The following is a 25775-nucleotide window of genomic DNA, read 5'->3' on the forward strand; positions in this document are numbered from 1 at the left end:
TATCGGTCAGCGTGGGTGGTGAGCAATTGCATTGTGCATCACTCATTTTGTATATTTTATCATTATCATTATTATTTTCCCTTTTTTCCCCTGTTCTATTAAACTGTCTTTATCTCAACCCACGAGTTTTTCTCACTCTTACCCTTCTGATTCTCTCCCCATCCCGCTGAGGGGGTGGGGGGAGTGAGTGAGCGGCTGCATGGTATTTGGCTGCCTGCCAGGTTAAACCACGACAGTCCTTTTTTGGCGCCCAACGTGGGGCTCAAAGGGTTGAGATAACGACACATCTGACCCAAACAGGTTAAAACAAATTTGTTATAAGCATTCATTATATCAGTTTAGTACTTGCTGTTCACAATGTTGATTTATTTGCTCTCAGAGTTTTTGGATCTGTTCTTGGAGTTTTGGTATGTAGCACCATACTGGCTGTCTATACTGCTGATTATCAGTTTGTATGTGGGGTTGGTCATTTCTGGGAAATGGATTAAGGTCATCGCTTTGCTATACTGTGTGACACTGGCTTTATGTTATGATAAAATTATTGGTCACAAGCCTGTGGACCACCCCTGTAAAATGTCCATCCCCAAATTTGATTTTATTTGCATTTTTTATCAACTAGCTAGTTGGAGCTCAGCACACTATTCTGTTTTTTTTTAAAAAAAACAAAACCTGAAAAACCTCATCTGATAAAATGAGTAAGCTGTAGAAAAATCTTCAGAGAAAATGGGTCCTTTCTAAAGACTGTGAAAATGAAAAACTTTCAATTTATTGAAATTGTAGTATAAATGTGTACATCCCAGAGTAGGGAGTACTTAGTGACTATGTTCCTGCACTGAAGTCTGATACTTGGATATTTAGTATGGGTGTGCATGAAGTAAGGGCATGCATTTTTTTTGTGCATGTGGGAAGTGCACATGTCTGCCTTTCACAGTCTAGTCTTTTGTGACACATTTGTATGTGACTGTTGCAGACTCCAATTTTGAATCCAGTCCAGTGCAAGACAGGATGGTGGCTGTGTACGATTTGTTTTGTTTTGCAGTCTGAAGACAAGATTGTTTTTGCAGATCAACTCAGACATACACTAATTAGAAAAGTTCATAGAGTCTTTTACATCAGTCAGTGCTAATGCTCTGCACGTGTTCATTAGATTCATATAGAATTGCAAAACCGTTATACTCTGCATTATAGTATTTGCCTCTAATGGCCAGGAATAAGGCTGTATTATCAGCTTCCTTTAGCAGTTCCTTGTTGAGAGTATTTGATTTCCATGTAAATCTGTTCTGATAAAGTTGTTCCTAAGAAGCAGCCATGACTGAATTTTTTTGTAAAAGACGAAGTGACACTGAGAACAAACGAGTGTCACCCTAAAATACTTGAGTATAACAAGTACTAATGCTATTTTACGTGAACATATAAATTGCAACATCACAGGAGGCCGTGCCCAGAATTGTGACCTGAATGTACTAGGTGTTGCAAATCCAGGGAGATGTTAGAAAAAGAAAGGGTAGACAAGCCAGAAGTGGTCAAGAGAGAAGTTATTAAGGAGAGAGGTAAAACTCTTCAGAAAGGAAAAAGGTAGTAAATGAGCAGAAGGGGCACATCAGAAAAAAAGTCAGCCGAGAATACTTGTTAAAGGTCTCTGGCAATGTAGAAATTATTTATGAAAATATTTCATACATCATCTTGAAAAAACTGAAACATTGCTTTATTTAGAGCCCTGCAAAATAGAAACGATGATACTTCCAATGTTTTAGCAAAACCTCATTGTAGTTTTGTGACCAGTTTCATAATAAATGCATCCATTTTCAAATCTGCTGTAGCAAAACTTCCAGAGCTTGGTTTGTAGTGTGGCTATCTCCAGGATGGCTGACCTGCCTCGTATGGTGCAAGCAGCATTCTGTGTAGGGCATTTTCATGCTTGCCATGGAGACAATTGCAAGGAAAGCTGGCAGAAGACAGGTGGCAGGATGGAATCTCCAGGAGATGAGGCATCATGTGGCAGGGAGGAGGAGGTGGCTGCAAGATGAGGCATCATGTGGCAGGGAGGAGGAGGTGGCTGCGAACAGCAGTAGAGGACCAACATCTAGAGGCAAGTCAGCCAACTTGTGGAGCTAATCCTATAGCTTGTGAGTGATGCTGCTGGGACATGCTGAAATTTGAAGTGACACCTTTCTATTCACAGTTGCCCTTTGCTCTGCTGCAGTAATTTTTAGGTCTGCGTTTGAAGAGGATTTTGAGTATTTGAGGCTTCACTGCTTTAGGAATAGGCTTGGGAAAGAAAAGTGTGTTGTTCTGAGGCAATTCTGTATCTTTGATCTGAAGCTGTATTGGCAGGGATATTCTTCCAAACAGTCCATCCAGCTCCCTTCCTTCTTCAAAGCTGAGTTGTTTTTAAACAATGTCCCAAAAGTTCTAGTTCAGCATAATCCTAAAAAGCATGTTAATCCCAAAATCCATGTTAAAGCAAAGTAATTGCTTTTCTTCCCTTTATGATTTCTTATAAATGCAGACAACCACAAAATCCTACAGTGAGTCTGTCACTAAGGCTATTCCATGTTGTAGAACAATGGCAGATGTTTCTCCTGGCTATCACAAGAATTTTTATTGACACGTGATTGATGAGCACCAAGACTTTTCCCAGAAGACCACCTGTTGCAGGCCAGTAAGGGTTTCTGGGCAGGGGCTAGGATCTCCATTCTGAGGCCAAAGAGAGATGTATAGCTGCTGAGCGCTCTAGGGACAGGGGCTATAGAGAAAGCTGCTGAAATGATTGCTGTGACAGAGACACAGAAGGAATCAGTTTCACTATTGCTAAGTAATTTAATGTCAATTGGGGAAAAAAAAATCAGGCACTAATGCTCTGGAAGGAAAGTAATTTGCCTCTTGCTTTGTGCTCACTGAGGGCCAGTTTTGGACAGCCTCTTTTCTGTGCTGAAGCTTCCTGCCCTTCCAGCAGCCCTCTTCCAAAAGCCGAATGCTGCCTCCCAAGCACATGTGAAATTTAGGTCATCAAGACCCAAAGCCTGTTTACCCAGGAAGATAGCACAGTGCTTGGCAAGGAGTAGTTGGTGGACTGTTAGTTCACCGGCTTCCCATGTCCTCCTTTTCCAGTGTAGGTGGGCCTTGGGATTTTGTTTTCAAAGCCTGTTTTCGAGGCTGGGGAGATGAAGAGGAGCCAGGCTGGCTGGTTGCAGGATCATCTAAATAAGAGTTGAGTAAACAGCGATACCACGTTTCTGCAGACATTGTTTATAATTTGAGCATGGTATGCAAGTTGATTGAGTGTAATCATTCAATTTTGCTTCTGTGCAGAATGTCATGTTTAAGGTTAGCTAGTGTGGATGTAAATGAAAAATGAATTTGAAGCTATTATGCTGGAATGTTTGTTGAGAGCAAATTGAGAGGTATATTTCAATGTAAGACTTTATAATTCATGCAGTCTTTGTGGACTATAGAAATCTTCCACTCACAGAAAATGAAAAATGGTACAAGACTTTGTGTTATAGTGCTATGTGGCTAACACCTCCACTAATAAAAACTGTTCAGAAGCAATTAAGATAAGGAAATTAAACCCTGAAATTAATTGTATGTGAAGAATGCAATTAAATAAGTTGTATTCTGATAGCAATAATCCACTATAAACTGTGGATTCATGCATTACTGATGTGCTTCTCTCCTGACTGAACCTATCTTGATACTGAAGCCTGCAGAAGTAACCTGCTAATGCAGTGAAATGTATGTAGTTTAATTATATATAATATGTATTTGTTCAGCTACAGGCCTCATTCAGTTCTGAATAGACATAAATCAACATTTGAAGAGACCAAAGTATCTGCCGTAAGACCCCTCAAGGTCTACCTTTTTGGCATCATGGAAGATTAAGGCTGGAAGGGGACTTGGGAGATTATTCCCTGTCCTAAGCCTGTGTCAGCTATGTATCTTTCCTGACAGACATTTACTTAACTTGGCTTCAAGATCTCCAGAAGTGGAAATTTCTGTACAATTTATGAACAATTCCAGTGCCTGAGGAAGTCTTCCTAACATTTCACTTCAGTCTCTCTTGATGCAATTTTATCATGCAACTTTTCATTCCTGTCCAGTGTAGACATAAAATAAATATTGTTCCCTTCCTTATGCAACAGTCTTGAAGGCTGTTGTCGTGCACCTCCTCAGACATCTCTTATTTAGGATAAAATAAATCTCATTTCTTCCAGTTTTTCTTCAGGTCTCTGAGCATTCTTATAGCTTTCCATGTCATGTTTTCAGTTGATTTGCTTGGATGGGAGAGTCCTGTAGATAGTGCCTCTGAACTCTAAGAAATAAATCAGGGAGGGTTTAAAGGAGGGAAATAGTTTCATTAGCGAAGGGGTTTTTTTTGTTTGTTCTTGCTGGGTTTTTTTAAACAAATGTAAGTTAAATATCAGGGAGAATTTCTCCATGGTCTGCCATATCTATATATCTTCTAACTATGTCTAACCATATTGATCTAAACAGAATTTGCAAAATTGTTCCAGTTGACTACTCCAAGTAGCTTTGCTGTTCTCTCAGATAAAGACTGTCTAAGAAGCATAGGGAAACTTGTGTTGCTTCTGTACACATTGTATTTATCTTCCAGACAACAGAGGAACTCATTTCCCAACCCTAGAAATGGGACTGTTAACCCTTGGATTATTTATGAAAAGTGTGTAGGGAAGAGATTGTTGAATTAAATAGCTTTAAAAGGAAATGAAAGGCAACGAGGATTTGATTTTGGCTGAATTATTCTTTTTTGCTTGATGCCAACAAGTGCATTCCAGCTGATCTTTATTCTTATTGCTGTGATTTTTTCACTGTAATATTTTTGAAGGATTGTCATTTTACCCACATTTCCTAGATATCCAAACGTGCAGGTGGCTATAATGAATGGTCTCGGTGATGTATATTAAAAAAGATAAATCATTATTTCTTTCCTTCTTTCTTTAAAATTTTCTGCTTCCCTGTATCCTTACTTCTCTGGCTCACATATTTGTAGTGATTAATACACTACATCCCTGCTAGATTTTTGTCTCAGATCTGTTTCATTTGACTACCGATAATGAGAGGCCATAAATTCATCATTCATTATGACAGGACACATCATCTGAGCAGGAGACAGTGCAAATGTGTCCATGAAGCAGCAGGCAGCTTTATAGCCACCATTTATCCTGTAGCTGGAAGAAGGATATAAGTCAAGTGGTTTGGCAGCAGGGGCTGGCAGTCCCTCACAATTCCTGGTTGTGACTTTGACGAAGATCCTGCCTGCATCACTGGGCAAATCAGCGAGCCATGCAGAACTCTTTTTGCTGCCTCCAAAACAGGAATAATAGTAGTATGTATCTCATGGAGGACAAACTGTGAGGATTTATTTGTTACAGTGCTTAAGACTTTGAAGATATGTACCAGATTGTGGTTGTGATATCTGTTATACAAATGCCTCTCATTCTGCCTGAAAGCAGAAGGAAATCAGTAACCTTTGTACCACAGGCTAAGGCTTCCCTGATGACATCCCTGGAGAGTATGTCGTGGAGCAGAGCCAGAGGAGAAGGGGCCACTCATCTTCTGTCCTGCAAAATCAATACTAAGAAAACTAAATGTCTCCTGGACATTAGGAGAAATTTCTTTACTGAAAGAGTGATCAGGCCTTGGAACAGGCTGCCCAGGGAAGTGGTGGAGTCACCATCCCTGGAAGTATTTAAAAGACGTGTAGATGAGGCGCTTAGGGACATGGTGTAGTGGGCATGGTGGTGTTGGGTTGACGGTTGGACTCGATGATCTTAGAGGTCTTTTCCAACCTTAATGATTCTATGATTCTATGATAAAACCAACATGCATAAGAGACTTCACCAATTTTCCTACAGGGCTTTTCTGTCCTGTGAAGGAGGTTTCTTGGGTAAACTGCTGTGCCAGTCTGTCCCAGACCTACTGACCTGCATATCTGTCCTTGCTTCCTGTAGGCTTTCAGTGAACAACTTCGAATCATAGAATCATAGAATGGTTTGGGTTGGAAGGGACCTTTAAAGATCATCTAGTCCAACACCCCTGCCATGGGCAGGGACATCTTTCACTAGACCAGGCTGCTCAAAGCCCCATCCAACCTTGAACACTTAAAACAATGGGGCATCCACAACTTCTCTGGGCCACCTGTTCCAGTGTCTCACCACCCTCAGCGTAAAAAATTTCTTCCTTATGTCCAATCTAAATCTACCCCTCTTTCAGTTTAAAACCATTGCCCCTTGTCCTGTCACTACAGGCCTTGGTGAAAAGTCTATCTCCGTCTTTCTTATAAGCCCCCTTTAAGTATTGAAAGGCTGCAATAAGGTCTCCCCGGAGCCTTCTCTTCTCCAGGCTGAACAACCCCAACTCTCTCAGCCTTTCCTCATAGGAGAGGTGTTCCAGACCTCTGACCATTTTTGTGGCCCTCCTCTGGACCTGCTCTAACAGGTCCATGTCTTCCTTGTACTGGGGACCCCAGAGCTGGATGCAATACTCCAGGTGGGGTCTCACTAGAGCAGAGTAGAGGGGCAGAATCACCTCCCTCGACCTGCTGGCCACGCTTCTTTTGATGCAGCCCAGGATACAGTTGGCTTTCTGGGCTGCAAGCGCACATTGCCGGCTCATGTCCAGCTTTTCATCCACCAGTACCCCCAAGTCCTTCTCTGCAGGGCTGCTCTCAATCCCTTCCTCCCCCAGCCTGTATTGATACTGGGGGTTGCCCCAACCCAGGTGCAGGACCTTGCACTTGGCCTTGTTGAACCTCATGAGGTTCACATGGGCCCACTTCTTGAGCTTGTCCAGGTCCCTCTGGATGGCATCCCATCCCTCTAGCCAATCAAGTGCACCACTCAGCTTGGTGTCATCCACAAACTTGCTGAGGGTGCACTCAGTCCACTATCTATGTCATTGATATCACTCCATCGTAGTAGGCCACTGGATTAGTCAGGCACGATATGCCCTTGGTGAAGCCCTGTTAGCTGTCTCTGATCACCTCCCTGTGTTCCATATGTTTTGACATATCTTCCAGGAGGTCTGTTCCATGATTTTACCAGGAACGGAGGTGAGGCTGACAGGTCAGTAGTTCCCAGGGTCCTCCGTTTTACCCTTTTTAAAAATGGGTGGGATATTTCCCTTTTCTCCAGTCACTGGGGACTTCGCCTGACTGTCATGACTTTTCAAATATGATGGAGAGTGGCTTAGCGACTACATCAGCCAATTCCCTCAGGACCCTGGGATGCATGTCGTTGGGTCCCATGGACTTGTGTATGTTCAGGTTCCTTAGGTAGTCTTGAACCTCATCTACTCTTACGAAGGAAGGGACTTCATTCCCCCAGTACTGGCCTTGAGGTTCAGGGACTCGAGAAATGTGGGAAGAGCAATTGCCGTTGAAAACTGAGGAAAAAAAATTGTTGAGTACCTCAGCCTTCTCCATGTTGATTTTTACTAGTTCTCCTGTCTTTTTTATCAGGGAATAGTATATTTTCTTTAATCTTGCTTTTTTTTTCAACATGCCTGTAGAAGTCCTTCTTATTATTCTTCTCATCCCTTGCCATATTCATCTCCAATTGTGCCTTAGCTTTCGTGATCACATCCCTACGCATCCGGGCAGCGTCCCTATATTCTTCCCAGGATGCATGTCCCTGGTTCCACTGCCTATGCATTTCCTTGTTACACCGTACTTTGACCAGGAGGTCTCCTGCCGTCCTTGCTCGATTTCTTACACATGGGAATCAAGAGCTCTTGCGGTCTAAGAAAAATGTCCTTAAAGAGCTGCCAGCTCTGTTCAGCTCCTTTATCCCTGAGGGCAGTTTCCCATCCACTAATTCCTTAAACAACTGAAAGTTTGCTCTCCTAAAATTCAGGGTCTTGACTTTACTCTTCACCTGGCCCATATCCCTCAATGAATTCCACCAGGGCATGATTGGCTGCCACCAATCTTGACCCCTCTAATTAGTTAATCTGTGTTGGTAAACAACAGGTCCAGTAATGCTTCTCCTCTGGTAGGGCTGTCTATCACCTGGATTAAGAAGTTATCCTCGATGCGCTCCAAGAGTCTCCTGGACTGCTTACAGCTTGCTGTGCTACTTTTCCAGCAGATGTCAGGGTGATTGAAGTCCCCCAGCAGGATCAGGGCCTGCGAGGGTGATGCTTCCTGTAGTTGAAGTAAGAATGCTTTGTCAATAAGCTCCCCTTGACTGGGGGGGCCTGTAGTAAACACCAACCATGAGGTTTCCTTTGTTGGCGTGGCCCCTAAATTTTATGCATAAGCTCTCGACCTGTTCATTGCTGTTTTTCAAAGACAGCTCTGTGTGTTTAATCCATTCTTTTACACAGAGTGCAACCCCACCCCCCGCCCCTCCTTCCTTGCCTGTCCCTTCTGAACAGTTTATAGCCATTGATTGCAGTGCTCCAGTCATGTGAGTCATCCCACCACATTTCAGTGATAGCAATTAGGTCATAGCTGCACAGTGGCTTCCAACTCCTGTTTGTTACCCATGCTGTGTGCATTGGTATAGAGACACTGCAGCTGGGCTATTGACCTTGTAACCTTTTTAGAGGAACAAGCCCTAATTCCTTTGAGGCATTTCACAGGTGTTGCCCTGTGGATTCCTAATACATCAGCAGGCCCTGGCTCTTCTCTGTTGCTCAAAACTCCATCCCCTTTCCCCCTAAATCTAGTTTAAAGCTCTCCTTATAATTCTGGCCAGCTTGTTGGCAAAGACCCTCTTGCCCCACTTGGTCAGGTAAATCCCATCCGCTCCCAACAGACCTGGCTTTATGAAGGGCTCCCTTAGGGGATCCTTGGGAGTTTTCCATAGTCAGAAACCTCCCTTGCAGATATTATGACATCTGGAATGCTCTAGGCTTGTGCATAAAGGGACGTGTGGATGTGTGTGTACATAAAAAGCATAGACAAGTTTGTGAGAAAAAAGACAGTTAGAAGTTACTGCTCCAGAATAAAACTGAAGCAAACAAATATGCAGCTTTTGACTCTTAGATTAAAAGCAACAACAAAGAGGCTTAATGAAATATGTAATGGACACTTTTCCATGCCATTGCTGTATGCATGGTATAAGCAAATCATGACAAAAGAGCTTCCTCCTGTTAAGTAGAGAACAGCAAGGATGAAAGACTTGGAGGAGTGCCTCTAATTGCATAGCCAAGAAAATTCACCTATTTGCTGTAAAGGAAGGGATTTGACCCTCATACTAAAGCTGTATTAGTATAAAAAGACTGCATTGTTTCCAAGAAAATGTGTAATTGTCTGCTTGCTTTTTGGTGCCATTAGCTTGACATTCAGAAAGTTTGGAGACCTAAGGACAATCTCTAGAAAAAATGAACAAGATTTTTCATGTGTTTGCACTCTATTTCTACTGCACACAAACTCACATGCACTTAAAAAATGTGTCTTGTGTGCCATCTGATGGACCAACAGTTTGTTAGGCTCTGCACTTCATTAGAAAAATCTTCACCAAAAACTTAATCCTGGTAGCTTTCCTAGTAGAATCAGTCTTTTGAGGATTTGGGTGATCAGTAAGGACAAAACCAGCCTTAGTATTAGTATTCCATTTGATAAATTGCAGAGATCTAGGCTTCACTTACATTCGTCAACAGTGACTTTCCAGTGAAGTACAAGGCATTTGAAAAATTACTTCTAATGTTTCAAGCCAGTGGAGGAAGTACTTTTTCAAACAATGAGATTTCCCTCATGCACCATTAAACCAATTGGGGAGAAAAAAAAGCAGGATAGGGGTGGGAGTATGCTTGAGCCTCTAAAGCTATGGTTGAAATAGCCACATGCCAAATTATTTACATTTTATTCCTGTAAGCCATGCTATGTAATAATAAAGTGCTTTTGTTATGATACTGTGAACTACAAAATTGTAAGAGAGTCCAAGTTTCTTTTCTTTAAAGCTGCCCTTTCTTGGCTGATGTGTCTGGGCCTGTCCTGGTTCTTATCTTGTTCCTTAATTGTGTGTGTGTGTATGGTATATCCTCCCCATCTTTTCACCTGCCCTCCATGAAGCATCCTGAAAATTGATATTTGTGGTCTCTGTCAGCTCTTCAATGGGCAGATTAGGCAAAATGTCATTGTTTAATGGTGATGCTGATTTTCTTTGAATTCTGAATGTAAACTGGAGGATATAACATAGAATTAGCTAGCAGGGGTTAAATCACAAGAGTTCAAATGTTATCTGCTCTGATCTCGGTGTTAGATCAAAGGCCCCTGCAGCTCACGTAAGTGGAACTCTGCTAAGAAGGTTGGTTATTTTTACCCATTTATAAGGTTTTATCTCCATGGTGCTTTCATTAAAAATACAAAGCACAAAATGAGAAAAAAACAAAAATTGTCACTAAATTACTGATCAAAATAAACCCCTCCTTCTGAAAGGTCACTAGACACGGGTATTGATGGGGCCTCATAAGGCATAGAAATGTTCCCCTGGGCTGGACAAGCCCCTGTGAAATGACCCCAGATCTCACGGTGGGGTGGGAAGAGTGTTTTCCACTGCTCTTCTGAGTGTCTGCCTTGCACCTACTGTGACTGTGCAAATTGTCCTCTGGATTTTGGCTCTCAGCCATTTTGTCCTTCAGGAATCATACAGCTTCCCACGTTAGGATGAGCCCATCTCCTCCATGTCTGTTGTCATGTTATAATGTCACCTCAAATGGAAGGAGGATGTTTGCCAGCTTTGTGGGAAAAGGAATTATTGCAGTGTGATCAGAGTAGGGCATAAGGTAGAAAAGTTAATGCATGTATTTCATAGCTTATTTATGAGAATGATAGGAATTCATCAAATTTGGAGATCTTTCCCAGTGACACAGTACACTAGACCCTGATGTATTTAGTCTAGGTGATCTCCAGTACAAAAATTTATATCACATTCCCACTCTTAATGGCCAAATGTATAAAATTCCTGAGGTAAGATCAGCAAGAGACATAAAGAGAGCTCTTCACTAGTGGGATGGAGGACAAACTGGTCAAAAAAAGAAAAAAAAAGAATTATCTGAGGGAAGGAAAATGTTTTGAGTTACAGGAGAATCTTTGTTTCTAACTCTAGGTCCTTCTTCAGTTATCAGCAATGATGACGATTCGTCAAGTCCCCTCCATCACATCTCAAATGGCAGTAACACTCCATCTTCTTCTGAGGGGGGTCCTGATGCAGTCATCATTGGGATGACAAAGATTCCCATAATTGAAAATCCCCAGTACTTTGGAATTGCCAAAAGTCAGCTCAAGCCAGACAACTGTAAGTACAAATGCCTATATGTAGTTCAGTCATTCTTTTTTTTTTTGGTGCAAGTGCTGGGGCTCCTTAGCAGTGCTAATAGAAAAATGGTGTAAATTCCTGGGAGTAGAAGGGTGGAGTTAAAATGTATGCAATTTGTTAAGGAGTACTTTGGTACATGGGATGAACTGTTTTACATCTGTCAAAGCCAAATTCAGCCCTTGTGATGAATAAATTAACTCAGCAGTGTTAGGCCCAAAGCCCAATCTGTATTCCATCAAAGTCACCGGTAGTCTTTCCACTAATTTCAGTGGTCTTTGGCCAGTCCTGTGCACCTAATGTATTCTTGGGATAAAACACATCCTGGGTCAGAAACAAAAGTCAATATTTGCATTTGTGGCTAAAACAGTATTGATAACACATCAGTGTTTTGGCTATTGCTGAACAGTGCTTGCACAGCATCAAGGCTTTCTCTTCCTTTCCCCCTCCCCCAGCAAGTAGGCTGGAGGTGGACAAGAGGTTGGGAGGGGATATAGCCAGGACAGCTGACCTGAATTGACCAGAGGGATATTTCATACCATATGACATAATGCTCAGCAATAAAAGCTCAACGAAAGGAGGAAGAAGGGAGGATGTTCGTGGTTACGGTGTTTGTCTTCTCAAGCAACTGCTATGCGTGCTGAGGTCCTGCTTCCCAGGAAGTGGCTAAATATCTGCCTGCTGATGGGAAATAGTGAATAAATTCCTCTTTTTGCTTTGCTTGCACACACAGCTTTTGCTTTCCCTTTTAAACTGTCATCATCTCGATCCATGAGTCTTCTTGCCTTCCTTCTACTTTCTCCCTGTTCCAGGAGTGAGCAAGAGGCTGTTGGCTGGGTTTAACGCACCACAATATGAAATGCTGATTTTTGAAGCAGCAATCGACACTGCAGCAAATAACTGAAAAAATATCTAAAGAATGTTGTAATTAATAGTAACTGCACTACTTACTATGTTTCACCTGTACATTAAGGTCTTTAACTGTTTCAGAGAAGGTTCTTTCTACCTCTTTATGCTGTGAACTTGTACATACATTTCTGAAGTGTTGCTGGAAGCCTGATCTGTTTCTCTAAGAAGTCATACTGTGTTCAGTTTTGGGCCCCTCACTACAAGAAGGACATGGAGGTGCTGGAGCGTGTCCAGAGAAGGGCAACGAAGCTGGTGAAGGGCCTGGAGCACAAGCCTTATGAGGAGCGGCTGAGGGAACTGGGGTTGTTTAGTCTGGAGAAGAGGAGGCTGAGGGGAGACCTCATCGTGCTCTACAACTACCTGAAAGGAGGTTGTAGCGAGGTGGGTGTTGGTCTCTTCTGCCAAGTAACTAGCGATAGGACAAGAGGAAATGGCCTCAAGTTGCGCCAAGGGAGGTTTAGATTGGATATTAGGAGAAATTTCTTTACTGAAAGAGTGATCAGACCTTGGAACAGGCTGCCCAGGGAAGTGGTGGAGTCACCATCCCTGGAAGTATTTAAAAGACGTGTAGATGAGGCTCTAAGGGACATGGTTTAGTGGACATGGTGTGTTGGGTTGACGGTTGGACTTGATGATCTTAGAGGTCTTTTCCAACCTTAATGATTCTATGATTCTATGATTCTAAAGATTCCCAGTGTAGTTTGTGAGCGTTGGATGTGCAACTAAGTGATATCCATATCTATATCCTGACTGATTTAGCTTCACAGCACAAACTGTAGTTTAAGGGCATATGATCTAGGTCAGAAACCTTTGCCTCCAGCTTTGCATAGCTTAAATACTATAATAGGCGCCTTCTTTGATCTCTGCATGGGTGTGTGCATGCATATGCATGTGCAGGACTTCAAAGGGTGTAAAGGCTGATGCCAGGCTACCTATTTGTCTTGTGAACATTAACACTAATCCACAGCTTGATGTTTGCACTAAGCACAATCCACATAAGGATCTTCCTGCAGTGCAACAGGAGGCATTTCCCTGCATTTTTATTATACATTCCCGATGTTCTCTCTTACCATAATTTTGTTGTGTGGCACTATTTTGTAATTAGAAATAACCCATAAACTCTTCTATCAGAGAGCATTTGAATAATCTAGCATAGCATAAGCAATGGAATGCATTAAATAGTCACCAAATTGCTGATACTTGATCAGCACAAGAAAGATATTATATAGATACATTGAGATAAGAACATTAATTCCTGTGAAAAACAGAAGCCACTAGGGAATCACAAATGGGCAACATGTCCACTAGAGCTCTCTAATGTTATATAAAATGACATACTTTTAAATGAGGCTCCTGTACCTCCACTCCCAGCTGCATTAAACATTATAAACAAACATCAGTGACTACACAGTATTTCACTTTCAGCATTAATGCCGAAAAAACATACATGGTGTTCTGTGAAAAAAAAACCAAACAAACAAATCCTCAAACTGTACCAAACACAGAATTCTCTCACATTTTGTAAGCTGCATATTAAGTACAGAAGCATTAACTCACAGCTGACTAGTGCTAACTAGGGCCTGATCCTGAAAATACATAAGTCTGTGTTTGGTTTTGTGTGCTGCAATGAAACCCACATGGTGTCAGGGAAACTAATCACGGTACGTGAAGTTCAGCTTATGCATAAATGTTTGCAGGATGAGGGCTCAAGACTTTGCTATGGTGCTCCTGAGAGATGTGCAGAGCTGACACTCTGCATTCTGCTACATTGCCATGGTGGTCCAAATCTTTGTGTTATTATTGTTTTAGCAAAGACAATCAGGTAAACAGCAGTAGTATTGTCGTGATTTAACCTGGCAGGCAGCCAAATACCATGCAGCCGCTTGGTCACTCCCCCCGCCCCCCAGTGGGACGGGGAGAGAATCGGAAGGGTAAGAGTGAGAAAAACACGTGGGCTGAGATAAAGACAGTTTAATAGAACAGAAAAGGAAAAAGAATAATGATAATGATAGAATATACAAAACGAGTGATGCACAATGCATTGCTCACCACCCGCACTGACCGATAACCAAGTAGCGATCGCTACTTCCTGGATCACGCCTACCATTCATATACTGAGCATGATGTCACATGGTATGGAATACCCTGTTGGACAGCTGGGCTAGCTGTCCTGGCTGTGCTCCCTCCTCCCAGTCTAGCTTGGTAGCAGAGGATCCTTGACAAAGAACTTATTAACAACTGAAAACATCAGTGTGTTATCAACATTCTTCTCATACTAAATCCAAAACACAGCACTAGGAAGAAATTTAACTCTATCCCAGCCAAAACCAGGACAGTATCCACCCCTTATTCTATACCATTTACGTCATGCCCAGGTCTCACATTTTCTAATACATTCTAAGTAATCACCATCACCTTTCTTGTCTTTATATTTATATATACACACAGATATCATTCCCTTAGTCTATGGGCCATCCCTCTAAAATGTCCATTGAGTTCATTTAGTCCATGAATTTGGGCTCCATCTGTCAAAACAGTCCTTCAGGGCAGGAGAGATGGTGTGTGGTGTTGGATTATTGCATCCTGAAACCAGTTCTGATTTCCGGAATTGCTGCGCTCGTCCGGTTCTATCATCGTTGCACTTTGCTCGGTTTCATCGGAGTTAGTTCATTCTTCATTAATCTGAGTGATTTTACTGCTATAGCAACCATAGAAATAATGATGATATACAATACCATATAACAATCAACATCATACAATTTGGTTCATTGGCTATTTTCACCCAAAATCAAATCCCCTTGAGGTACACACCGGACCTCCCCATCCTTTCGCATTACCCACCAAGTGCACCCAGGTCCTTGAGCAAAAGCAATCCCACGGATGGGTTTTCCCTTGCCAGAGGCAGGAGTAACCCAGACTGTCTTCCCCAGCATATTTCTTATGTGCATGACAGGGACTTTATCTCCATCTACAGTACGTAAGGGTTTTGATTGGGCAGGGCCAGCTCGATTAACAGATCCCCTAGTGTTGACTAACCAGGTGGCTTTTGCTAAATGTGTATCCCAATGCTTGAATGTCCCACCACCCATTGTCCTCAGTGTTGTCTTTAGCAGTCCATTGTATCGTTCGATTTTCCCGGAGGCTGGTGCATGGTAGGGGATGTGATAGACCCACTCAATGCCATGCTCTTTGGCCCAGGTGTCTATGAGGGTGTTTTGGAAAGGAGTCCCGTTGTCTGACTCAATTCTTGCTGGGGTGCCATGTCGCCATAGGACTTGCTTTTCAAGGCCCACAATGGTGATCCGGGCGGTGGCATAGAGCACAGGATATGTTTCCAGCCATCTGGTGGTTGCTTCCACCATGATGAGCACATAGCGCTTGCCGTGGCGGGTTTGTGGGAGTGTGATATAATCAATCTGCCAGGCCTCCCCATATTTATATTTCAACCATCGTCCTCCATACCAAAGAGGCTTTACTCGCTTGGCTTGCTTGATTGCAGCACACGTTTCACATTCATGGATAACCTGTGCAATAGCATCCATGGTCAAGTCCACCCCTCAATCACGAGCCCACCTATATGTTGCATCTCTTCCTTGATGGCCCAAGGTGTCATGGGCCCACCAAGCTATAAATAATTCACCCTTCTGTTGCCAGTCCTGATCCACCTGAGCCACTTCAATCTTAGCAGGCTGGTCCACCTGCTGGTTGTTTTGGTGTTCTTCAGTGGCCTGACTCTTGGGTACGTGAGCATCTATGTGATGTACTTTTAAAACCAGGTTCTCTACCCGGGCAGCAATATCTTGCCACAATGCGGCAGCCCAGATGGGTTTACCTCTGCGCTGCCAGTTGTTCTGCTTCCACTGCTGCAACCACCCCCACAGGGCATTTGCCACCATCCATGAGTCAGTATAGAGATAAAGTACTGGCCATTTTTCTCGTTCAGCAATGTCCAAGGCCAGCTGGATGGCTTTCACCTCTGCAAACTGGCTCAACTCACCTTCTCCTTCAGCTGTTTCTGCAACTTGGCGTATAGGACTCCATACAGCAGCTTTCCATCTCCAATGCTTACCCACAAGGCGACAGGACCCATCAGTGAACAGGGCATATTCCTTCTCGTTTTCTGGTAGTTTGTTATACAGTGGGGCCTCTTCAGCACGTGTCACCTCCTCCTCTGGGGATATTCCGAAATCTTTGCCTTCTGGCCAGTTCGTGATCACTTCCAAGATTCCTGGGCGACTGGGGTTTCCTATTCGGGACCATTGTGTGATCAGTGCGACCCACTTATTCCACGTAGCATCGGTTGCATGATGTGGAGAGGGGACCCTCCCTTTGAACATCCAGCCCAGCACCGGCAGTCGGGGTGCCAGGAGGAGCTGTGCTTCAGTACCAACCACTTCCGAAGCAGCTCGAATCCCTTCATATGCTGCCAATATCTCCTTCTCAGTTGGAGTGTAGCGGGCCTCGGATCCTCTGTATCCCCGACTCCAGAACCCTAAGGGTCGACCTCGAGTCTCCCCTGGTGCTTTCTGCCAGAGGCTCCAGGTAGGGCCATTCTCCCCGGCTGCGGTGTAGAGCACATTCTTTACATCCTGTCCTGCCCGGACTGGCCCAAGGGCTACTGCCTGAACTATCTCCTGTTTAATTTGTTCAAAGGCTTGTTGTTGCTCAGGGCCCCATTTGAAGTCGTTCTTCTTCCGAGTCACTTGATAGAGGGGGCTTACAATCCGGCTGTAGTCTGGAATATGCATTCTCCAAACACCCACAACGCCTAAGAAAGCTTGTGTTTCCTTTTTGCTAGTTGGTGGGGATGGCTGTTATTTTGTTGATCACATCCATTGGGATCTGACGACGTCCATCTTGCCATTTTATTCCTAAAAACTGGATCTCCTGTGCAGGTCCCTTGACCTTACTTTGTTTTATTGCAAAGCCGGCCTCCAGAAGGATTTGGATTATTCTCTCCCCTTTCTCAAAAACTTCTTCTGCTTTGTTGCCCCATACGATGATGTCATCAATGTATTGCAGGTTTTCTGGAGCCTCACCCTGTTCCAGTGCGGTGTGGATCAGTCCATGGCAAATGGTAGGGCTGTGTTTCCACCCCTGGGCCAGTCGGTTCCAGGTGTACTGGACGCCCCTCCAAGTGAAAGCAAACTGTGGCCTGCACTCTGCCGCCAAAGGGATTGAGAAGAACGCATTAGCGATATCCATTGTGGCGTACCACTTGGCTGCCTTTGACTCCAGTTCGTATTGGAGTTCTAGCATGTCTGGCACGGCAGCACTCAGTGGTGGCGTGACTTCGTTCAGGCCACGATAGTCCACTGTTAGTCTCCACTCTCCATTGGACTTTCGCACTGGCCATATGGGACTGTTAAAGGGTGAGCGAGTCTTGCTGATCACTCCTTGGCTCTCCAGTCGACGAATCAGCTTATGGATGGGAATCAGGGAATCTTGGTTGGTGCGGTATTGCCGCTGGTGCCCTGTTGTGGTAGCGATTGGTACCTGCTGTTCTTCAACCGTCAGCAACCCCACAACAGAAGGATCCTCCGAGAGACCAGGCAAGGTGGACAGCTGTTTAATTTCCTCCGTCTCCAGGGCAGCTATACCAAAAGCCCACCAGTACCCTTTTGGGTCCTTGACATACCCTCTCCTGAGGTAGTCTATGCCAAGGATGCACGGAGCCTCTGGGCCAGTCACAATGGGGTGCTTCTGCCACTCATTCCCGGTTAGAGTCACTTCAGCCTCCAATACAGTTAACTCTTGGGATCCCCCTGTCACTCCAGAAATACAGATGGGTTCTGCCCCTTTATAGCCTGATGGCATCAGGGTGCACTGTGCACCGGAGTCTACGAGAGCCTTATACTCCTGTGGCTCTGATGTGCCAGGCCATCGAATCCACACAATCCAGTAAACCCGGTTGTCCCTTTCCTCCACCTGGCTGGAGGCAGGGCCCCTCTAGTTCTGGTCATAGTATCTGTTTCTCACTTCTTGCAATCGTGAGTCAAAAATTTCTCCATTACAATCCAAAGTAAGATCAGCCCTTCTACTCTGTCTGGGGAACTGTTCACTGGAAACTGGACTGTCATGAGACAGGTTTTTCCTGAAAACTGGAGCAGCATTTTTTCTGGGAGAACCCCCTTGTGTGATTGTTTTTCCTTGCAACTCACGTACCTGTGCCTCTAGGGTCAAGGTAGGTTTTCCATCCCACTGCCTCATGTCCTCTCCGTGGTCATGCAGGTAAAACCACAGGGTGCCCCGTGGTGTGTGCTTTCTATACCCTCTCTCTTGAGCAGAAGAACGCTGACTCTTAATGGCTGAGATACTGGTCCGTACAGGTGGAGAATAGGACATATCCTCTTTGAATTGCTGGACCTCCCGGGACAGTTTCTCCACAGGTGAGACAAGGGAGGAGGAGACACTTTCTTCGTATTCCCGGAGTCTGCCAACCACGTCATCCACCATTGGTGCTTCTTCCTCTTTCCAGCACAGTACTGCCAATGAATTGGCATACGACGCTGGTGCACTCTGTACCAACTTCCGCCACATGGGTCGCGTGCACTGGACGTCATCTGGATCTTTGGGCATTTGGTCGTTGTCCAGGTCACTATAAACCACCTCCAGCACGCCTAGTTCTCTCAGGTACTGGATACCTCTCTCCATAGTGGTCCATTTGCCTGGGTGGCATATAACATCTTCCTTGAAGGGATACCTTTCCTTCACGCCTGACAGGAGTCGCCTCCAGAGGCTAAGGACCTGTGTCCCTTTTCCAATTGCTTTGTCAACGCCCCCTTCCCTAGCAAGGGATCCCAGCTGTTTGGCTTCCTTCCCCTCTTATTCCAGGCTACTGGCCCCATTCTCCCAGCATCGGAGCAGCCAGGTAACAATATGCTCGCCTGGATGACGGCTGAAATCTCTCCGCATATCTCGCAACTCACCCAGGGATAGGGATTGGGTGATTTCCATCTCGTTTATGAGTTCTTCCTCTTCCTCCTCCCCTCCTCGTGATGGCCCTGCTTTTCCATCATCCCTTTCTAAATGACCTGATCTCCGCTTCCAAGATTTCCTCTTCTGTATAGGGGCAACGGATACCAGCAAGGGTTGGTCCTCTGGTTCAGCTGTAGTACCTGTTGCTGGGTTTTGGGTAGCTGCAGTGCCTGTCGTGGGGGTTTGAGTAGCCACCGTGTCTGTTGCCGGGGTTGATCTCTGGACAGTATTCCTAAATAGTTGTTTAACCCTAAACATGACCTGAACCACATTCAGGAGACATAGCAATATGAACACGCTTGTTTGAACATCCCAAGGATATTCAAAATTCTCAGGGAATATTGTGGACATCTTCGTGAAGAGGATAGAAGAAAAAGGAGTTTCTGACAATATGGAAGGGAAGATGAACAAGTGGGAGAAAGTGTCCCATCCTGTCTCCCCCTTAAATTCATTCTCCGAGGAGAAAAAAGTGCAATTACTAATAGTTTCTAAGAGGTGGTTCCCAAGGTACAGAGATGACGGCAGTGCTGAGTGCAGATACCAGATTTGACTTACAACCAATGATTTTATCATCTCATAAAACAGCAGCAAAATGATAACCTTGGCCCAGTTCTGAATAGTGATAAACAGCACAACCGGGAACATATACTGCAAGCAAGGTATTACATACTGCAATATTGAGAGCCAGCCCCACAACTTTGACAGCCAATAAATCAACATTGTGACCAATCAATATGATGAATGCTTATAACAATTTTGCCTTAACACGCTTTGGTCAGATCTATCGTTATCTCAACCCTTCGAGCCCCACGTTGGGTGCCAAAAGGACTGTTGTGTTTTAACCTGGCAGGCAGCCAAATACCATACAGCCGCTGTGCTCCCTCCTCCCAGTCTAGCTTGGTAGCAGAGGATAGTTATCCTTGACAAGGAATTTATTAACAACTGAAAACATCAGTGTGTTATCAACATTCTTCTCATACTAAATCCAAAATACAGCACTAGGAAGAAATTTAACTCTATCCCAGCCAAAACCAGGACAAGTATATAAACTGAGTCAGATATCTTCTACCACACTGAGCATCTGTCCAATAAAGAGGGACATTTAAATTGTCTAGGACAAAAAAAGGTCTTCCCTTAAATAATTTCACATACTCTCTTTCTCTCTTAGATCTCCCGCCAGATATCTTTTTCTGAATACAGTGTTTCAGGCTCCATTGCAAAGTATCGGAATTGCATGTGTTTAAAAGAAAATAAAAAATTTTATTGTAATCTGTTTCATTTGAAATTCCATTAGTGTATCAGTAAATCAGTACTTTTCACAGAGTCACAGAATGGTTGAGGTTGGAATTGACCTCTGGAGGTCATCTGTTCCAACTCCCCTGCTCAAGCAGGGCCACCTAGAGCTGGTTGCCCAGGACTATGTCCAGGCAGCTTTTGAGTATCTCCAAGGAGGGAGACTCCACCACCTCCCTGGGCAACCTGTTCCAGTGCTCAGTCACCCTCACAGTAAAAAAGTGTTTCCTGATGTTCAGACAGAACCTCCTGTGTTTCAGTTTGTGCCCATTGCCTCTTGTCCTGTCATTGGGCACCACTGAAAAGAGCCTGCCTCCCTCTTCTTTGCACCTTCCCTTCAGGTATTTATATACATTGATGAGATTCCCCCCCCCAAGCCTTCTATTCTCTAGGCCTAATGCAGCCCAGGATACCATTAGCCTTCTTTGCTGCAAGGGCACATTGCTGGCTCATGTTCAACTTGGTGCCCACCAGGACCCCCTGGGGCCTTTTCTGCCTAGCTGCTTTCCAGCTGGGTGGCCCCCAGCATGTAATGGTGCATGGGGCTGTTCCTCCCCAGTTGCAGGACTTTGCATTTCTCCTTGCTGAACTTCATGAGGTTCTTGTCAGCCCATTTCTGCAGCCTGTCAAGTTCCCTCTGGATGGCAGCACGACCCTCTGGCATACCATCCACTCCTCACAGTTTGGTGTCATCAGCAAGCTTGCTGAGGGTACACTCTGCCCCATCATCCAGATCATTATTGAAGATGTTAAACAGGATTGGACCCAGGATTGACCCCTGGGGTACACCGCTAGTTACTGGCTTCCAACTAGACTTTGTGCCACTAATCACCACCCTCTGGGCCTGGCTGTTCAGCCAGCTTTTGATCCACCTCACTGTCTGCTCATCCAGCCCATATACATCAACAGCTTCTCCATGAGGATCTTATGGGAGACGGCGTCAAAAGCCTTCCTGAAGTCCAGGTAGTCAATATCCACTGCTCTCCCCTCATCTACAGGGCCAGTCATTTCATCACAGGATTTTATCAAGTTGGTCAAGCATGACTTCCCCTTGTGGAATCCATGCTGACTATTCCTGATGGCCTTCTTGTCCTTCATGTGCCTGGAAATGGTTTCCAGCATTAGCTGCTCTATCACCTTCCCAGGGATCAAGGTGAGGCTGACTGGCCTGTAGTTCCCCGGGTCCTCCTTCATGCCTTTCTTGAAGATAGGAGTGACATTTGCTTTCCTCCAGTCTTTGGGCACTTCTCCCAGTCTCCATGATCAATCAAAGATTATAAAGAGTGGCCTTGCAATGACATCTGCCAGCTTCCTCAGCATTCATGGGTGCATCCCATCAGGGCCCATGGACTTATGTATGTCCAGTTTGCTTAAGTATTCCCTGACCTGACCCTGTTCCACTAAGGGTACATCTTCTCTGCTCCAGACTTCCCCCCCAGTCTCTGGGACCTGGGATTCCTGAAGGCCAGTCTTGCTAGTAAAGACTGAGGCAAAGGCGGCATTCAGTACTTCAGCCTTTTCCATGTCCTGTATAACCAAGGTCCCCCATCTTGTTGAGTAATGGGCCCACATTTTCCCTAGTCTTCCTTTTGTCACCTATGTACTGATAGAAGTCCTTCTTGTTGTCTTTGACATCCCTGGCCAGATTCAATTCCATTTGGGCTTTAGCTTTCCTAATTTCATCCCTGGATGCTTGGACAACGTCTCTGTATTGCTCCCAGGTTATCCGTCCCTACTTCCATCCTCTGTATGCTTCCTTTTTGAGTTTGAGTTTGGCTAGGAGCACCTTGTTCATCCATGCAGGCCTCCTGGCTTTTTTGTCTGACTTCCTGCTTGTTGGGATGGACCTCTCTTGAGCTTGGAGGAGGTGATCCTTGAATATTAACCAGTTTTCTTTGGCCCCTTTTCCCTCCAGGGCCTTATCTGATGGGACTCTTCCAAGAAGAACTTTGAAGAGTCCAAAGTCTGTTCTCCTGAAGTCCAGGGTTGTGAGCCTGCTTTTTGCCCTCCTCCCTGTCCTCAGGATCCCTCATGGTCCCTGCAGCCAAGACTGCCTTTGACCTTCACGTTCCCAACAAGCCCCTCTTTGTTGGTGAGTATGAGGTCCGGCAGAGCACCTCTCCTCATTGATGGACTCCAAGAACCTCCTGGATTGCTTATGCCCTGCTGTGTTGACCCCCCAGCAGATATCGGGGTGGTTGAACATCCCCATGAGGACCAGGGTCTGCTTCTAGCCGGCTATAGAGGGCCTCATCCACTTGTTTTTCCTGGTCAGGCAGCCTATAACAGACACCCACTATAATGTCACCTTTACCTGTCCTCTCTATTCCTAACCCATAATCTCTCAGTTGGCTCCTCTTCCATCCCCAGGTGGAGCTCCATGCATTCCAGCCCTCTCACATATAAGGCAACTCCCCCTCCTCGTCTTCCCAGCCTGTCCTTCCGAAAGAGCCTGTATCCCTCCATTGGAACATTCCAGTCATGGGAGCCAACCAACCATGTCTCCGTGATCCCAACAATATTGTAGCCTTGCAACTGCACACAGATCTCTAACTCATCACGTTTATTCCCCATGCTGTGTGCATTAGTATACAGGCGCTAAAGAGGGGCATCCCAGCATGTTGAGTTCCCAGAGAGGGTTTGGGGGATTTGTGCACAACGGTGCCTTGTAGGCACTTCCTCGCTTACATGCAAGTGCTGGAGGTGACCCCACCCAAGCCTCATTTTGCTGACTTTGTGATCCCTTCCCGTCACACCACCCCATGCCCTTTCCTCGTTGACCCTGTCCATCGCTGCCTCACAGGACTGCTGGTCACCCTCTTCCTCCCCCGTCATTCCTAGTTTAAAGCCCTCCTTATGAGGTCAGCCATCCTATTGGCAAAAATAGCTTTGCCCTGCTTAGCGAGGTGGATGCCATCTCTCCCAAGCAGACGCTGATCTGCAAACAGGGTCCCATGGTCATAGAACCCAAAGCCCTGCTGCCAACACCAGTTCTGCAGCCAATTATTGACTTGTTCTATTAGTGCCCTCCTCCTCACACCCTTTCCCCTCACCAGCAGGATTGAGGAGAACACCACCTAGGCCCCCATACCCTTGACTACCACACCCAGAGCTCTGTAGTCACTTTTGATCCTGTCCAGGTTTCCCCTGGCACTATCATTTGTGCCCACATGGAAGAAAAGCAGGGGGTAGTAGTCAGAGGGCCAGACAAGCTTCGGCAGTCCCTCCACAACATCCTGGATCCTGGCCCCTGGCAGGCATCAAACCTCTCTCTAGTTGATAGGTCAGGTCAGCAGATGGGTGCCTCTGTCCCCCGCAGCAGGGATTGACCCATTACGATGACTCGCTGTTTCTTCCTGGTGGTCTTGCATGGTTTAGGGTCAGGTGGACCATGTCCTTTGCTTGTAGGTACATGTGGGTCCTCTTCAACTTTGAGGGCGGTGAACCTATTTTCAATTGTAAGCCCTTAGGTGGGGCAGGAGCCTTCCTCTTGGTGCCAGAAGTCACCAGCTTCCATCCTTCCCCTTCTCCAGAGGTTGCACTTACCTCGATAGTGGGGGTAGACACCACCTGCTTCTCCATTGCAAATGGGGTGTGAGGCTCTTCAAGCTGCTCTATCTCAGAGAAAATCCTATCTCCCTTCTCCATCTTCTCTGATGCTGTGCAGCCTGCTCACTTCTTCCCATGAATTTTAAGTACTTTCTGGGAATAAAGAGCACAGGGGAGAAAGATGGCTATGATTTATGGTAATATCTATTAAGGCTTTATAGAATATCATACATTTGTACTAGTTATCACCATAAAATTAACCAGGTGCTAATTGGTTGGAGCTGCCAACTCAGCCTGCTTATGAGTGTAACACTCCTGTTTGTCATGTTCATTATATTGACATAGTATGTCAGATCCTGAATGAAGTTTATTCAGCCTTTTCTGCCATTCTTCTTGTTTGCTCTGGTATGCATGTGTGCTTCCATTCAGGGAGGGTTCACATCTCTGCAAAGACTTCATCTGTGTGCTTTGGGAAATACGTCTCTTGGGTATCTATCTGCTCAACAGCCACTTCTCCAGAAACAGTGAGCTGTGGGAGGGCATTCTTCAATTGAATCTCTCCTAGTGTTTTCCTCTTTCTTGGAAACTGACTGAGACAAAATGTTCAAAGCTCTTTGAACCTCTTCTTCCCTTTCCTTCTTTTTTCTCCCTCTTTCTGTCTTTCACTTCCATGTCTCAAAAGGCTGTAACTGAGTTAATTATGGTGTGATAAATCAGCCAGTAAACTGCTATGCATTTTGCTGTGTTTGGGCAGCTCCTGTTCCTTAGTGACAGCTGCTTGGCTCAGCACATTGTAATTATCAACCCAAAACCAAGATGCTTTTAGGTCCTGAAAGCCTAATGGCAGAGACTGAACTTGTCCTCAGCCTCGTCATAGGCTACAGCTTTAAAAGGTCCTATTTGGTCGTTGTTTGGTTGTATTTTCACTGTTAGTACTGGAGCTCTGACAGTTCATTAACATGCTGGATCCTGTAGGAAGCTGTCATTACCCTAAAGGAGTATGGGTCTTTGTTATTCATTAGCTGCTGACATGACATATATAGTTGACTTTCAATTAATGCATCTGTGTTTGTTCTTCTTTGCTAAAATAAAGTTCTATTTACTTGTGGAAGGGGATTTATACATGTCTGAAAATTTACAAAGCCCCTATTTAAACAGATGTCTGAAGGGAACTTTGCTGAGCAGCAGACCTGGATTTCTATTGGCTGCAGTGGAACTGAGGATCCCTCTGCTCCTGCTTTATGTCCCCTGCTTACCTGTGTTTGGCTTGCTAGCTGGACAGACAGGCTACGTGCTAACTAGATGGCTGGTGCCTGGTGGTCTGCAGCCATGGAGGCATAGATAGCATGATGTTGCCTCTGATCTGCTAAGGGGCAAGCGGCCCTGGGCTTTATTTGGTGCAGACCTGTTGCAAGGGGCTGTATGTTGTTGACACTATTGCTCCCTTGTCAAACTTATTTGACATTGTCCAACAGACTCAAAAAGTGAAAGATGTGCAGGCACTGCCATTATATAAGCTTCTCCACTTTAGGAATCCTAAAAATTCCAGTGGCATAGTCACTTTAATTTGTATGCCTAATTTTATATCGCATTGGAACCTTCTGAACTGAAAGGTGCAAAATTAGTTAATGTTTCAAAGAAACAATCTAAAAGATCACAGAAACAGAGGGGCATACAGCTTTATAGGAACCTGCTAAGTCTTTGACTCTGCTACCATGTTATATTGTAGAAATTCTCAGTATGTGTAAAATGTACATGTTCAGT

The 25775-nt window shown here is 44.8% G+C and overlaps 1 protein-coding gene across 1 annotated transcript in view; it reads left to right on the forward strand.

The window, feature by feature from the left end:
- The window catches only part of LOC142075048 (BDNF/NT-3 growth factors receptor-like), a 236140-nt gene that overhangs the window by 107906 nt on the left and 102459 nt on the right, over positions 1 to 25775 (forward strand). Inside the window, exon 12 of the mRNA XM_075136040.1 lies at positions 11076 to 11264. Within this exon, the coding sequence (XP_074992141.1) occupies positions 11076 to 11264 (189 nt within the window). The remainder of the gene's footprint in view (positions 1 to 11075; positions 11265 to 25775) is intronic.

The sequence above is a fragment of the Calonectris borealis genome, chromosome W, assembly GCF_964195595.1.
Source record: "Calonectris borealis chromosome W, bCalBor7.hap1.2, whole genome shotgun sequence".
In the NCBI taxonomy this organism is placed as follows: domain Eukaryota; kingdom Metazoa; phylum Chordata; class Aves; order Procellariiformes; family Procellariidae; genus Calonectris; species Calonectris borealis.